At 34.3% G+C, this 16646-nt stretch overlaps 1 protein-coding gene across 5 annotated transcripts in view; it reads left to right on the forward strand.

Moving 5' to 3' along the window:
- Nucleotides 1–16646, forward strand: part of ANKS1B (ankyrin repeat and sterile alpha motif domain containing 1B) — a 441985-nt gene that overhangs the window by 131209 nt on the left and 294130 nt on the right. For all 5 annotated transcript variants that reach the window (XM_080595951.1, XM_080595956.1, XM_080595957.1 and 2 more), the window contains exon 10: nt 2863–3028. In XM_080595951.1, the coding sequence (XP_080452077.1) occupies nt 2863–3028 (166 nt within the window). The remainder of the gene's footprint in view (nt 1–2862; nt 3029–16646) is intronic.

The raw sequence follows: 16646 nt of genomic DNA on the forward strand, positions 1-16646 counted from the left end.
AGCAATTAGGAAAGGAATAGAGTACAAAAGGGAGAACATCATTATGTCACTAAGGGATTTTTTGGTGAGTCCCATCTCGAATGCCATGTGAAAATCTGAACTCTGTCACATCACTGAAGACTGAGAGGGTGGGGGTGACAGGGATGGTCTAAAGCTTGGAACACCTGTGTAAGTAGAGAATAATTTCTCATTCTCTAAAAGAGAGAACCAGGTAGTGTGTGATGGAGGTTTGTGAAATCACGAGTGGATATGTAAGGAACAACCATTTGTTGCCTCCTAAAATAGAAGAATTAGGGGACGTCAAATGTAGTGAGATAGCTAAAAACAAAATAGGGTGCCTACAACCTTTAAAAAAGTTACATGTGCTCTGAAGGCAACTGGAGAAGGTAATTTTAGAAAGTTTGGTTAATGGACATGAAATACAAAGTCAGCACCTTTTACCTAAGAAGTGCGGGACTCTTAAAGGGTTGTAGGCCAGAGAAGTACTATATTCTTTTGCTGGCCTTGCGCTTGTCTCACTGTTCTCTGGGCCATCCCTGTTGGCTGACTTTGTCTACAGAGTATTGGGAGAGAGAGACGTAAAATCTAATGTCTATTCTCCTTTCTTTTTTTTTTTTTTGTATATCCATTTTGAATGTATTTTCTGTAGCTGAATTCAGGAGCTGAAAAGGGTGTTGCTGCAGTATTTGGTGATAATTTTAAGACTACAATAAATCTTTATGGGCTTGTCTAGATAGATTTTCTATTACTAAGGTTTTGGCATTCTGACTTACTCTTGTAGAAACTTGCATGTACAGGATGAAATTGAAGTCTGCTGTTTTAGTCATTGCACTTGTAAAGAATTTTTTACCTTTGTCTTGATACAGATGACTTAAATGTGCAAGGTAGCAATTCCTTTTTTTCAAGATATGAAAGAACTTTCTTCTTGTACCGCAGTTGCATTTCGGCCACTTCAGTGCCTCCATGCTACACAATACAGTCTTGGGAGAAATATTTTCTATATTTATTGTGATAAAAAGGAATATATTACAAAGTTAACAGCGCTATTATTTATAAATTGCAAGGATTTTAAAGTCTTATTGGATTTAAGCCTAAGGTTTCAACTCATGCATACTTATTTGACTAATAAAGCTGTGTATTTTTAAGCTTTTTTCTTTTGCTTGTACTCTTCAAAATGTCCATGCTTCATTTTATGCAAGTGTAATTCACAGGATTCAAAATAAATATATATTTTTAAATAAATAAATATATTTTATATTTAAAATAAAATTTAATAAATATATATTTATAATATATTTAATAAATATGTTTTATAATAAAAATTAAATTTATATTTATCCACAGAGGATACGGATTGCAGAAATAATTTTTGCTTACCTTCATTTAAGGAATAAGATGACTCAAGTTTGAAAAGTTGTATTTCGAATTTCAGTTGGCTCACTTACAAACTTTGTCTAATTCTTTGTTTTGTCTTTGGAGTCCCAGAGCTTAAACATATAGATATCTTGCTCATGCAGGAAGCTCATACTGTGACTAAACATAAACAAGAAAGGGTCAAAGATGAAGAGATGCAACCATTTTGTATATATTTTTTTCCTTTAATTCTTTCCATTATTCATTTTCAAATTCTTTATTCAGCAGCCAGTTAACCTGGGAGTTGTTTAAAATTTGGATCAACTGAATTCATCATGTACAATTTTGAAGTAGGTCTCCTGTTGCTGCCATCTCAGCACTCTTTCTAGAGTCCTTAAATTTCTACCAGGTTTTGAACTCTCATAAAAATTCAGTCATGACACAACGAGCGGGAAAAACTGCAAGAAGTTTAATAGTGTAATGATCTGCTAACACTACAAATCATTTACCTACAAAAAGGGACTGCTATCCACAGCCACAGTTTACACTAGGTGATATGAAGAAAAAGGTGTTATTCCACATCCTGCGCTGGTCATCACATTCTTCAGTCACTTTCTAAGTACCACTATGATAATATCTATCCATTTTATTATATCATATTTGATTTATGTAAAGTCCTTGACATTCTCAGTCATCCATGTGTCCTATATGTGTGGGAATATCTTTGACCATGTAATTGCTTTCTGATGCAATTAAAAAACACACCAAAACAGAAACACATGTCAAGAAACACCATTGGGATTGTATGGTATCTTCTTACAGAGACAGTCTGCTTGATCGGACAGCTCAGCATTCTACCAAAACTTCTAGCTATTGGCTTTTTACCCTCCCTTAACATTTCCTAATGTTGGGAGTTCGCTGTATGTATAACTGTTAAGGGACTTTGTGCCATTATTGCTGCTCACTCAAATATACAGAAGTTAGTCATCTTCATTCACATCCTGGGATTCTGACATCAAAATGTAGGTGGCACATCTTTAGCTTTCTTATATATAATATAAGCATATTGTAAAAGCATCCCCAAAGACAAAGTAATTGCAGTGGTAAATGGAATTGTCTCTTTGATGAGATATAATCTTTAAAAAAAAATATGAATAAAAGACATCCCCTGAATTAGAACCTAGCAAAGCAGGTATGGCGACACCAGCTATGTTGGAGCGTTTGCTAAACGCAACAATTGATGAATAAAGATTTTTCTGTAACCACACAAGTACTATATTACAAAACAAAAACAAAACAAAACAAAAAACACTACAAACAAACAAACAAAAAAAGAAATGTTATCTTTGTCTGAGCATGTAGATAATCCTTCCAGTCTGTTACAGTTTGGATTTCATCAGAATGTGGTATTTAACTTGCGGAATTTTAAATCCTGATAGCCAGTTACTTACTTTGCCTTTGTCAACTGAGAAACATTTCTCTTACCTAATTATATTTTTTGCATTTCAGGAATCTTATTCAAAGAAGAGAGGTTATGCATTGGAAACGATACCCTCTGCACCTCTGGATGCAGTTCCTTCAGAAAATGACAACAATCTTTGTGATTCAATAGACATAGCAGTGACCAAAAAGCCTTGTTCCCTAGAGATAGCAAGAGTACCTTCCTCAAGACCAGGTAAATCACCAAATAATTCTTTAACTAGTCTTTTGTGTAAGTGTAATGTTGTAGGAGGTGTAGACTTTCACCTATTTATGTTTTTTAAGAATAAAGTACTATATTAACTTATCTCAGCGTGATTATAGCCTTTCATAAGCAACCATAAGAGCTTAATATCAGAATAAAGATTAACATCAAAATGCTATAGGAGGGAAAATAAAGCAGAGGTTTAAATAATTTCCTAGATAAACATAAGACAATTGTGAAAAGCCAACATTAAAAATCAAATTTCTTTAAGCCCAGTCATTTCCAATAATCTATTTACCAACTTGTTTCTTTTTTTTTTTTTTAATGAAGTGCTTAGCAAAAACATTATACAACTACTTCAGAATTTAAAGTACTCTGAGTTTCCATGTTATATAAAGGAAGACCTGCTCCCTGTTTGAAAATGAAACAGTGAAAAAGAATTGATAGAGTTATTAAATGACAGTGAAATATCTTTTCACTCTGGTAGATTGCTATTTGTATTACACAGGTTTAAACAGCAGTGAAGGTACAGTGGTTACTAAACAACAAAATTATGCTGAGTCAGATGAATCATATTATCTGTAAGGACTCTGTTTATTCTGTTATACAAAATCATATGCTCTTTTCCATTAGCCTTGCTTGAATTCTTCATTAGTCACCACCTGGTACAGGATTCAGAATATAGTAGTTTCACTGTAAGTAATTGGACAGAGAGACTTCTTTGACAAATGAGAGTTCTCAGCAGCACAAACCTATTTGAAAGGGTCTGTTGACTTTTTGACTTATGCTATCTTTATTATGAGTTATGATTTGGGAAATATGCAAGAATAACAGATGATTATTGACTACACCATGTTACATATCTATTCTGCATAAGTGGAAGCACCTTCTTGATTTCACAGATGAACTAGAATTGGAAGAGTGACAGCTGTATCAGGCATAGTATATAAGGACCAAAAATCAAGCCACAGCTTTGGATTCTGCAAGCTGAGGTGGGGTAGATCATAATTCCCATCTCACCAAAACATCTGGGCAGAAGATGGCTTGAGGCAACCTGCTACGAACAATGAGCTAAGAGGTGACACAAGATAGGATAGCATCTTTATTGCAGAGTTGCACAGAATGGATCAGAATCTGACCCAAACATCAGTACAACTTTGCATGTAACTGAAGCTTTACATTGTTGATGATTTTTTGGCTCTGAAAATCTGAAAAATTAGCAGCGTGTACAGAACAGTGCTGAACAATTTTATGGTTTGTTGTTCACTATAGGAAGAAAATGCCAAATTATCCTTGTTTTTCAGACTTCTACTTGATTAATCACTGTAAACATACTTATTGCAATGGGAAGATTGCCATACAGTGCCTCAGCCCCATGAATTTGCTGAGGGAGTTCATTATATGCCTCCATAGTAAATAGGGCTCAACTGCAAAACTTTCTAGTGTAATTAGTATGAAAAAATGCAGATGGACTTTTCACTAGTTAAAATACCAGGCTTTGGAAAAGTGCTGTCTGGTGAGCACAGGCATTTTTGATAGGCTTAGTAAGTCCATTAAAATCAGTATGTAAACCAGGTGCTAAAAAGGACATTTTTAGGTCTTAATCTGAAAATATATTTTGTGTATGGTTAAAAATGGGTTGTATCAGAGGACCACAGAATAATCAAGGAAGCTGTGGTACGTTCATGAGGCACCCGTCATCTTTGTAATATATAACAGTCAAGTTAACAATACAAATGTATTGTAATTCTTTCTGTCTTAATGTTCCTATATACTGCTATAATCTTTTCCTTGGCATTTTATTGGGAAGAACATTCAGCTGTATAGATGAGCAAATTCCAAAATGTGATTTTATTTTAAGCTATAAATATAGTAGTTATCTAACGGAATGGCTTGTAACTTATATTTGTAATCACATTGAATGCTATCTTACACCAGAAATGACCCAAATAAAATCAGCCATATCACTCACAGTTTTAATTACTTAATAATATGCATAATTTTATGTGAATGTCAGGCTGCCAGTTTAGTTCATGCACATTTATTGCTTGAATAAGTTATGCAGGATTGCAGAGATCATTCATTTAAAACAAATATTTAATTTGCATTCCTTTTTTTTTTTCTTTTTTCTGAAATTTCCTATTTTTGTATCACTGAGTTGCTGACTTTGGGAATACTCTTTTTCAAATTGCTGTTCTGTGTCATGTGTAGTGCTCATTTTCAGAGCATGAGGCAGTGCTTTGAACATAAAATTGCATCTGTCAGTCTCCTTTCCCCAGGTGGTAGGATGCTCTGATGAACTCTTCCCACTGTCTGGGGCATTACTAGCTCTTGCCAAGTAGAAATGAGACTGACTGCATTCAGTCACTGAATTTCCTGGATTGAGAAGAAAGGTCATTCTGGCTGGCCTTTTACGCTAGAGAGCTGTATGTTGTAACTATTATCTGTCCTGCTAGTAAACACCTGACAGGTTGGAAATAATTACCTTTCCAGTTATTGTTCTCTGATCTACTGGGAAGAAAAAGACTGGTTTGTAGGTTGCTGTATTATTTTTAATTTCCTGAATGTTACTCTTGAACTGGTAGGGAATAACAGAGGATGAGAACTCCATGCACCAAATGGCAAATGATTGTTAGGTGTAGTGGAGAAAAACTGGACAGAAAGTAAACTAAGTTTGTTATTTCCACTTCTGAAATCCTGTGTTGTGTGAGTTCTATGTCTACCTGCTTGCCAGAAATTAGGTTTATATACGAAGAACAGTTACATTATTGGTCTATACGGGCAGCTAAAACAATTGCTTCCCATTAGGACTGGTCTAAGAGAAAAAAAAAATTGTCTGAGTTTGAGTTGAGCTGGTCTTTGTTTCTGCAGTAGATTGATAGGACAAGGTTGACATCTCTGTCAACCTCTGATGATGTGCTGGCATCTCTGCCACAGTTTCATTACTTTTAAACTAACAGCTAAGACTTGATAGGAATGTTCTGAAATATGGCACTCTGACACATTTTTTTCTGCTAAGTAAAATGTAAATTTGGATTGAAGATTTACTAAATGAATCTCATAAAATCAGTGTCACCAAAATCAATTGATTCATAAATCAATCTTATTAATATTTCTGCTAAGCTATTCCTGAGAAGCATCTGCATTTCTTGCAGTGGACATTTCTACCAGTCATTTCAGACTGTCTTTCCTTCAGGAAAAAAATAATAATAAATGGATGTGGAATATTTAACCTTGAAAAATAACCATAAAATTGTATTAGTTCATCTTAAGGATGTAATTAAGTTTTCTGAACAATTAGCAACAAAGTTGTTACCTCAGATAGGTGTAAAATCTTAATAAATGTCTGAAGCTCAAGGTACTGGATAATTGTAATGCTAAAGTAGACACTGTCAAGTATCTTCATGAAGTCAGTGTTGTTTTTATCAGTTATCTAGTGTCTAGAATTCTGGTAGCAGAAATCTGGCTGCAACACCATGCTGTATTTGGACATGCGCTGTTGAAGACCCTTACAGCCTTAACTTACACCCTTGGACCCTTTTACCATACTCCATCCTTGAACCTCTTGGTGTCATACCCACTTTATGTAGCAGAAATATAGAATGAAATATGGGCTACATTACAAATAAAAATAAATAAATAAATAAAATCAGTGGAATAAGTATGTGTCTCTCCTGTTAGAGAGATCATATCTCTTTCAGTTTGCCTCTATAGTTTCTCCTGCAGAAGGTCCCTGAGAGACTAGGTGGCAGTCTAGGTGCTAAAATTTTAATAATAATGACTGGTGTTCAGTACATTACTTAAATTGTTCTTAGGTCTCATCAAGTATCATTAGGAAATAGAGAGGACTTTTCAGACCTTTTTTTTTTTTTTTGAACTTGTGAAAAAATATCCTTTTTTGGAAAAGTCAGTCTGGCCGTGCAGATTAACAAAGGTTTTAATGCAGCATCTTTATAACAGAAAGAGACATTGCTATCCATGTATTGCATGAAAATCTTTCTTGGAGAAGAGTTCTAGTTCACGGAACCTACTTTTTCCAGATGTTATCTTACAGTGGTTGAAGACTGAGTAGACCTTAGTGAACCATCTGTAGCTCTGGAAACATCTCAGCTGCAGCAGTGCAGAACTCAGCGTAGGTTGCAAAATCCACCTGAGAAATAAGTTAAATACTTAGGTGCTTCATTTATACTGAGCTCTCATCCACTACATAGTCAAGAGTTCCCAAGTCAACAATTTTAAAGATAACCCTGGCACAGATCCTTTACACAGTTACATCTAAGATACGGCTTTTGTCAAGGGGATAAAAATGTTGCAAGGATTTGAAAAAGGAAGAAATAAAGGAAGGGATATCTTAGCAGCTGTTTTGGACATTTACCCACCTAAGTATATTTTGGAGAAATCTTGCTGTTGTCTGTCATGATATGTTTGATACTTAGGAAAATTACATAATTTGCACTTGAATTCCATTAACTTGTAGGAATGATCATACAAGATAATAAATCTATAATGGACTATACCTTTTTCTTATAACCTCATAATCATAGAAGAGAAACTAATAAAACATCATATAATCATTAAGGTTGGAAAAGACCTCCAAGATCATCTGGTCCAACCATCATGCTTGTCACGGATACTTGTCACTTATTACAATATGTTAACTGCCTCCAAGTTGCCCTATTTGTTGCGATGTTTTAAATATTTATTTATTTATTTATTTTGCTTTCTCAGCTTGGAGTTCCTCCTCTTCTATCACTACAGTGGAAAGGAATCTAGGAATCTGAAAATCTGTAGCCACAGACAGGTGTCTGCTCACCTCTTCTTTCATTCCTGTGTTTGCTATATAACACCGTGTTGTCAACAATCTCATACAGATATATAGTAGAGAGCTCTTTAGAAACCTGAACCAAAAAATACCCTAGCTGTGATAACATTGTTATCAATTGTTATCAAAATGAAAATATGAATCTTCTACAGAGTTTCCAAGGTCGTCAAACACTTGGCTTGGTAAATAAAGTACTGTTTGTCAGGTCATGAGTTCTGATTTTTTCAGCAACAAATCTTCACAGCACTTTTCTGAATATTTGGACATTTCAATTCTCCAGATTGAGATTTAGATAGCAAATGCATATTTTCTTGTGTAACAAATTTATACCTTCACTTTTGTGCAGCTATTTTCTAGCTGTAAGTAAACCAGTGCAAAATGGCCATAAGAAGCAACAATCACACTGCCAAATATACAAAACTGCCTGCTTGCCCTTCAATTTGTTTTATGGAATGGCAATTAAATAGGCTAGCCTGTGTCACCTATGCCTCATCATTTTGAAACTATAACTAATCTAAAGGATCATGCACTAACATTTTGAAGTCCATGTAGCCAAATTGCTTCAAACAGAATGGCTGCTGGTAGACCTGTATTTCATTTAAACATGCTATTTAAAACAGAGATAGTAGGATGTAGTGCACTTAAACACATGACCCTCAGTGTCTTCTCAGGATTAAATACTGTCAGTGATCAAGAAAGATCTTTTTAGCTGTATAGAGAGAAGAGCATAATAAGAAAGGCAGTCTCTTACCAATGAGAGTAACTGCAGTGTGTAACAATTAATCTAGAGTCATCTGAAAATAGCTAGAATCTATGAAATTTAACCTAATTTGACACATGCATGTCTATAGATACACTCTTGTTATGATGGCTAGAGTACTCCATACAGTGGTAAAATTGTCACATGGAAGTCTTCCAAAGATGTGTACTTGTTATCACAGAATATTTAGGTTGTTTTTTCTTACTTCTGCCTATATGCATCCATTTAAAGTACTGGCCTCTGTTGAAATTTGGATGATAATATCTGCATACTCGTATTCCTCCCTTCTTTTGTGTAAGAAGAGGAAAGTGAAGCTATCAGGGTTATAAAAAGACCTGAAATAGCTGAACCAAAAAACAGATACCTTTTTTTCAGTTATACGCTATATTAGTCCTTTTGAAAATACTTTTAATGTTTGCTGTTTTTAGCTGATTTCTAGTGAAATTTACTTTGAAATGAAAATAGTAAATTATGAGACAATTTTTCGGCTGTACTTTTTGGTCAGTAATTTATTCATAGTGACATACCTTGCCCAACCTTAGTTATAAGACCTGTATAAACTTTTTCTCTGCTCTTATTTGTCTTCCTTTAACCTTTTTCTGAGCCATATGGAGAGAATTTGGCTATAGCACAGAACTTCTCAATTTAGTTAACAGATTAATTTATAAAGATACAAGGATAACATTCAGAGCTCCAAGACGAAAATCATTGCCAGAACACAGTGTATTGGAAACCAGACCTACCTTCTCCTGACTGAGTTTCAGTTATGATACGTTTCATATTTATCATTCCTCCTGCCACAGTATGGACTACACACTTCTTATCAAAAGCATTTTCATCTAATGCATTAGCATATGTTTGCAATTAGAATTTTTAACTTCACATGACATTTTAGTAAAGGTTAAGGGAGTGCTGGCTGAAGAACAAAATATACAATAGCTCTTTGTATAGCTCTTTACAATCCATTTTGTTATTTTTTCTTCAGTGCAAATAATATATATTAATTACCTTTTAAATATAAAAGAAAAGATTTATGAAAATTATGCCTGGAGAGTGTTTGCTGATATAGCTGTTCCTATAATATAAACTATAAAAGTATACATTTTTATTTTAAAGTATTTTCTGGCATTTTGTAATTCATTTTTCTCAAATTCATTTTTTGTTATTTGCAATATACAGCACCACAGAGATGCAATTTCAACTATTAAATTATTTTCTTGATCTTAAAATATCTTCAGTTACTATGAGGGATTTATTTCAAAGTTGGAATTTTTTAGCATGTTACACCACTTAATTATGTTTGGACATAGGAACAATACTGTGTACATCTTCTGTGTATTTTTTTCAAGATCCAAGAAGTTCTGTATTTGCTCATGAGAACAGAAAAAAGAAATAGATGCAGGTGTACAACTGAATAATGTCCCATTAATGTAGAGTCTTCCTGTGACTTTCACAGCCTTACAAGCATCTTTTCTTAAAGCACTTTCTGGCAAGCACTAATTTGCTTCTATTTTTCAGGATTTTTCTATTCATGTAAAAAACAAAACAAAACTGAAACAATAATTCGTAGTTCATTTTATCCAAGTAAAAATCCCCAAAATGTGGACAGCTCAGGAGTTCTGTTTTATCATACTAACATTTTCATACTAATTTCCTTTTTTGTGTTTTTCCAATGGCACTATCAATTCTTGGAGTACCAACAGGATGCTTTATATTAGCTTTTTTAGTATTCTCTTTCTTAAAGAAGCACAGTTCATCTGCATTTATGATTCTATGTTGATTTATATTTTGTTAACAGGTATTATTTGACAAAAACAGATTTTATGCAGGCAAGCAAAAATCAAGCATCAGCATCTCAAAAGAGATGAGAGAACTGAGAAAGCAGGAAGTGGAAGTATTCAGTACTCTGTTTGTTTTTTCATACTTGACTGATTCTTGTGCATTTAACCAGCAGCTTTAAGAATCCCAACAGACAATATGAAAAGAAATGAGGTTTACATGGGCTTTTTGACCCTCCCACACCAAATGGTATTTATACGTTAAAGATGTGTAGAAATTAGATATATATATACATAATATATATATATTATTTTTTTTCCACGTGGGTAGTTTGAAAAATAAGATTGAGTGAGTGTGATATACAGTGGATGCTTTCATGCAAATAAATCTGGAACCATTACTAACTTTTTCAAATTATCTCCGTTGCAAACATAGACCACATTACTAAATTTTAATAACCCAAATGTAATATTACCCCAATGTATTATAAAGGGAATGTCAGATAAACTCTATTTACTTGTATTAAACAAACTTATATTTACATTTAAAAAACAGATTAATTAATAACTGTTTTTGCTGAAGCTATGCTAATTTGCATTGCCTGTACCCCTTTCATTTATTATTAATGGTGATCCATATCAGCTATTCTATTTTCCTTATGTTGGACTGAAAGCCTATAACTACTAAGTGTATTCCATTAGCTTTCTTCTAGTCTTCTCAAATATTATCACTATTCTAAGTCCCATTAAGAACTAAGTCCAGCACCATTTGTTGAGATAACTTCCTGCCAGATCTTTATGAATTCTTGTATATAAATTAGATAGATCCATTGATTAAATTATTTTAGCATTAGTACCTCTCATTTATCATTCCCTTTGGATGAAAACATATTTTCATGCGAGTTTCTGTTTGATATTTAGCGAAGATATTCCACATTTCTACTGTTTTTATAATACTAGTTCTCCTGCCACATCCATAGAGTAATGTGCAGCAAGTTGGTTTGTTCTATTGACCATTTTCCCCACTCCTTTATGTCCTCAGCGCAGCAGATTTTTATTTATTTATTTATTTAATTACTTTATTTATTTATTTTTGTGGGAAAATAGCTTTACAATCATAATTAAAGACTTCAGAATGCATATGCACAGGGGGCTGACATAAGCCACTTCAGTTCTTACATATTTCAGCTTTAATGTACTTTCCTTTACAACATTATCATCCTTCTAAGAGTTTGTTAGTATATAATTAAGATAATTGCTCCCTATCATATTCTCCTCTAGATAACGTCTTTGATAACATCCTTAACAATAAAATGTTATTAAAAATACCATGTCATTTCTGAAATTAAAGCACACGGGAATGACTGATACCATGTGACCAGTTCATTGTCAAATTGCATGCACGTCTCCACCTATCCAGTATTTTCTAATAAACATATTTATATTGTTAAAATAATTCCACTTTCCAGAGGACTAGCATGCATTTTCTCTACACAGAGAAAGAAAAAGGCTGCTGCTTGACATATGCTACGCATTTTCTCATGATTCATTACTTATTATTCATTGAAATACTGTTGAAAGAGAAGTTAGCTTTCATAGGAGTTTTGGACAATTTTTGCAGATGAGTGATGAAAGTATTTATCATCAAAATGCACACGTACTGACCAACACAGAGCTTCATCCATCCCAGTGTGATTATCATTTAGAATGGTGTCATTATACACTGGACTGCTTGCTATCAGACAAGAACATTTATTTCAAATCGAGACAATAATTCAAAGGAACATAATTATTTTGAGGTATTCTGCATTTTAAAGCCCATATGAAAATCTATTTATCAGTATTTTAATGTTTTCTTTGTTAAATGGTTATTGGTTCCAGCATCCTTTGCAAGTAGTTTTGAGTAAGGGATGAAATATACACGTATCATATAAAACATATTCCATTCTGATAAGTAATTCTACACTTCAAAATTGGATTATTTTATAATTGAGCAGATATAAATAACTGTCCCTCTTATAAGTGACATTGATTTTACAGATATGTAAAGAATAACATTGCTGTAAACTCCATTAAATTGCTAACAATAGCAGTAATAGTACAACTATAATAATGGTTTAATTTGTTTACATTTTATGTGCATCTGGCATGTTCTAGAGAAATATCATCTTTTGTAATGGGTTTAGAGAGATCTTCAGTAGGCATTTAGCTCATATGCCTCCTAGTGCCCCTGTGGATTTTCTACAAACCTTTAATTTAATTTTCTACAAACCTTTTCAGATTGAATTTTGCTCAGTTTAGAACCTGAAGGGAAGCAGTTATTTTGTACTCCATACTTTCTGTTAAGTTATACTCAAGAGTTTGCACATTCTCCTATTTTGCATTAGGATGAAACTGAGCCCTAGAATTTGAGAGATCCAGTCCTCGAGAGTCCATGCTTCACTGGGCTTGTGTCTATAATGCTGTAAAGTTCAAGTATTATAAAAAGAGCTAACGTTTTTTTTCAGAAGATGTAGTGGGGAATTCAGTATAGGCATGCCTTGAACTGCGCAAAGAACTCTGCTGTCTTTTGTTATAGATGAATTTTTCCACTGTTTTGGTGTCTCAATGTCCCATGATAAAGCTGTTTGACTCTGAACAATTAATTAGACACTGAAATATACATATCTTAAGATCGTCTAGGCATTCTCAGCTGTTGCAGAGAATTATGACATTAAAAATACTACTTTTCTCTCCTGCTGTTTTTGTATATTTTCAGGCTTTTTTGATATTTTGTATTAAAGTTTGTAAATTTAGTATACAATTTGTTAGGGAGTGCTCTGTAACTAGCTGTAGATGGGGAATAGAAAATGTGTAGTCTACAGTTGCCTTACAGCACAATTATATGATTGCTTGCAATTTAGGGATTAGATCTGATAGCAGGGTGATCCCTGCAATTTCTGTGGCCTATGGTAGGGCCCTTATATGGGATGTGGGGGATCGATCAAGCTGAGAACCCTAAGTACCAGGCTATGGTACGAGTGACTACATTTGTATCATAGCATGTAAGAATGCTTTTAAGTATTGAGCACGCTTCTATCCTAGCTGCATCCTAGTTTTATGTCATGCCAAGATATAAGCACTCAATCTCTGCCCTCTCTGTCAGAACAGAGGGGTGAGCTCCAGTGGAACATGTGAACTAAATGGTCAAAAGATCAGGCTTATGGAATACCTGCTCTGCACACTTCATGTTTTTGTTTGTTTGTTTCTTTTTTTCCACATTAACCTTTCTTGTAGACAAGCAACAGGAGCTCTGTCCTGCTCCAAGAATAATTTCTGATGAAAATGCCCTGAAAATGAAAATTTTCCCCATGAAAATCAGTTTTGATTAATCAATTTTGATTAATAAGTTTTTATATGGTGAAAATAATTTGTCAAAAGATTCCCAACTACCTGTACACAGCATGCATATGTCAGTTTGGTGGCTCTGCTAACAGATGTTGAAGTCTCTGATGTGTTATGAATTTTTTAGGTAAACTTTTCTACTAACTTTAGTACACTTGGAAAGCAGAAATCTTGGCATAGCTTGCTAAATGTTGTTAAAATCAAAATATTTGCAGAAATATTAAGCAATTACTAAAATAAACCATTTTTGTACATAATGAACAGATTTATTTGTTTTGTTCAGTGTCAGAGATGATTAAAAAATAGAAAAACATTGATTCCTAGTGAAGGTACAGTGTTACATTCTGTAAAAAAAAAAAAGATTTTCCCTCCTGTTTTATTTTAAGTTAAATAAATTAAAAAAAAAAAACCTCATTTACTTCCATTTTCTCTGCTTCTGGCTCTCTTTCTGCATCTGCTAGTCCTGATGGCAGTATGTAACTTGCTGCCAAAAAGTTTCCCTCTACTGCTTTGCAGAGATTTTGGTTTTACTCATTTATATAATTTTCATTTTTGTACAGGCCATCTCAAAGGCAAATTTGAAGTGTGCAAGAAATGTAGGGTTTTGCTAAATATCAAAATACGATGGGAATGGATTTGCATTGCCAATCCACATATGTATAGATACAGCATATTTTTACTAACAGCCAGTGACAGAATGATTTTCTACTTCACGCAGGATATCAAACTACTCTTTTCCTTTTTTCCCAGTATAACTTCAAACACTGCAGATTTGGAAGAACCCATAGGAAAGAATGTTTTCACCCTTGCTTGCTTTATTGTTCTCAAAAAGCAGGAAAAAAAAAATTAGAAGGATCACTTCATTTAGTTTTACTCCAGAGCAAAGCGCATTATTTTTTCTATAATATTTTCTATTACTGTATGCAATATTATCTGTTCTGGATGAGGATAGTAAAACCAGCTATTAATTTCTGTTCTTTCCACTGTAGCTCCAGCTGTTCAGTCCATTCCATTTACTTTCAGATAATGATTCCCTCCCTGCTAGAAGATATTTAAATAATTTAGTACAATTAAAATCATTTTCTTACCAGTAATACTGGGATTGAAGTTAAAATTCTCTTCAAGAGCAAGTCTATTACTTCAACATCTCTTTCTGTCCTATGTTGTGAAGAAAAAACTTCAAAACTTTCTGTGACTATTTTGTAAGTAAAGCTAGCAAGAAATATTTTTTTCTGGTAAATTCTATAGGTTGTCTTTCAGAGTTTGTATCATCCAAACTATTAAAACTTTAACAAGGATTTGCTATGGATGGATTTCTTAAAAGTATTAAAGGCCTTGTGAAGCCATTGCAAACACAAAGCGATATGTTTTTTAATTGCTTGCCCAACTCCTAGATATCAGCCTTAGAAACACAGTGTGCAATGAATTTGTGACTCATATTCACATAGAATAATAACATTTGAAATACAAAGTTTGTGGTGGTTATGAGTTCTGGCAGTAAAACTGACAGGAATTCTGTGAATTCTGCCTTTTGTTGCTTACCCGTTGTCCTGTAAGAACTGTATGTGAGGAAAATCAGAGTAAGCATGTTATGTTTCAGCCAGGAGGAGCAGGTAACCCCAGTTTTACTGCTACTGAAATGTGTATCCCTGTTACTTCATTGTCTTTTCTGAATTTGGAACATGAAGGTATGGTTCTTATGTGAGTCATAGAATCACAGAATGGCTTGGGTTGGAAGGGACCTTGAAGATCATCTAACTCCCTTGCCATCATCAGGGATGCCACCCACTAGATCAGGTTGGCCAAGGCCCCATACAACCTGGCCTTGAACACCTCCAGAGATGGGACAGGTTAAGAAGAAGGTGAAGAAGGTTAAAATTAAGGAATTTTGCAGCATCAGGAGCAACATGTATGTGATCATACTTTACAGGTGATTCTTTAGAAATTGTTTGAAAATTTTTTTTAAAAAAAATTAGTGCTAAGAATTAGGAAGATACACCACGTCTTTGCTGCATTGGTGGTATGCTTTCCTGTCTTAACTTTACTTTGGCTTTCCCCTACTCCTGGCCCTGATGGGAGAATTCAGCCAGTTCTATTTTCTCTCTAAACTAGGAAAGACTGACAGTTAAAGATGGTCTGAAGAAGAGCAGAAGTATTTAATTCATTCAAAACAGAAAAAAATGAAAGAAAGAAAAGAAGAACAAAAGAATTCCAGTGCAATTCAATAGTAATAATTTGTTGAAGTTAAAGACTGAAAGTTAAGGGATGTTAAATATTTTTAAGCCATATTTTTCTCCATCAAACTTGGAAAAAACAAAAAAGAAAAAAAATACTTTTATCTAATTATGATCTCTCATTTATTATTAATTAGAATCATAGAATATCCTGAGTTGGAAGGGACCCTTAAGGATCATCAAGTCCAACTCTTGATACCGCACAGGTCTACCCAAAAGTTCAGACCATGTGACTAAGTGCACAGTCCAATCTCTTCTTAAATTCAGACAGGCTCGGTGCAGTGACCACTTCCCTGGGGAGCCTGTTCCAGTGTGCAACCACCCTCTCTGTGAAGAACCCCCTCCTGATGTCAAGCCTAAATTTCCCCTGCCTCAGCTTAACCCCGTTCCCGCGGGTCCTGTCACTGGTGTTAATGGAGAAAAGGTCTCCTGCCTCTCGACACCCCCTTACGAGGAAGTTGTAGACTGTGATGAGGTCTCCCCTCAGCCTCCTCTTCTCCAGGCTGAACAGGCCCAGTGACCTCAGCTGTTCCTCGTACGTCTTCCCCTCCAGGCCTTTTGTTGGCCAACCAATTGTCGGATGCCATCAGGTACTTCATTTCTGACCCAGTTTATGTGAATATTTCTTCAT

The sequence above is a fragment of the Anser brachyrhynchus genome (assembly GCF_964034855.1).
Source record: "Anser brachyrhynchus genome assembly, chromosome: 1".
NCBI lineage: Eukaryota > Metazoa > Chordata > Aves > Anseriformes > Anatidae > Anser > Anser brachyrhynchus.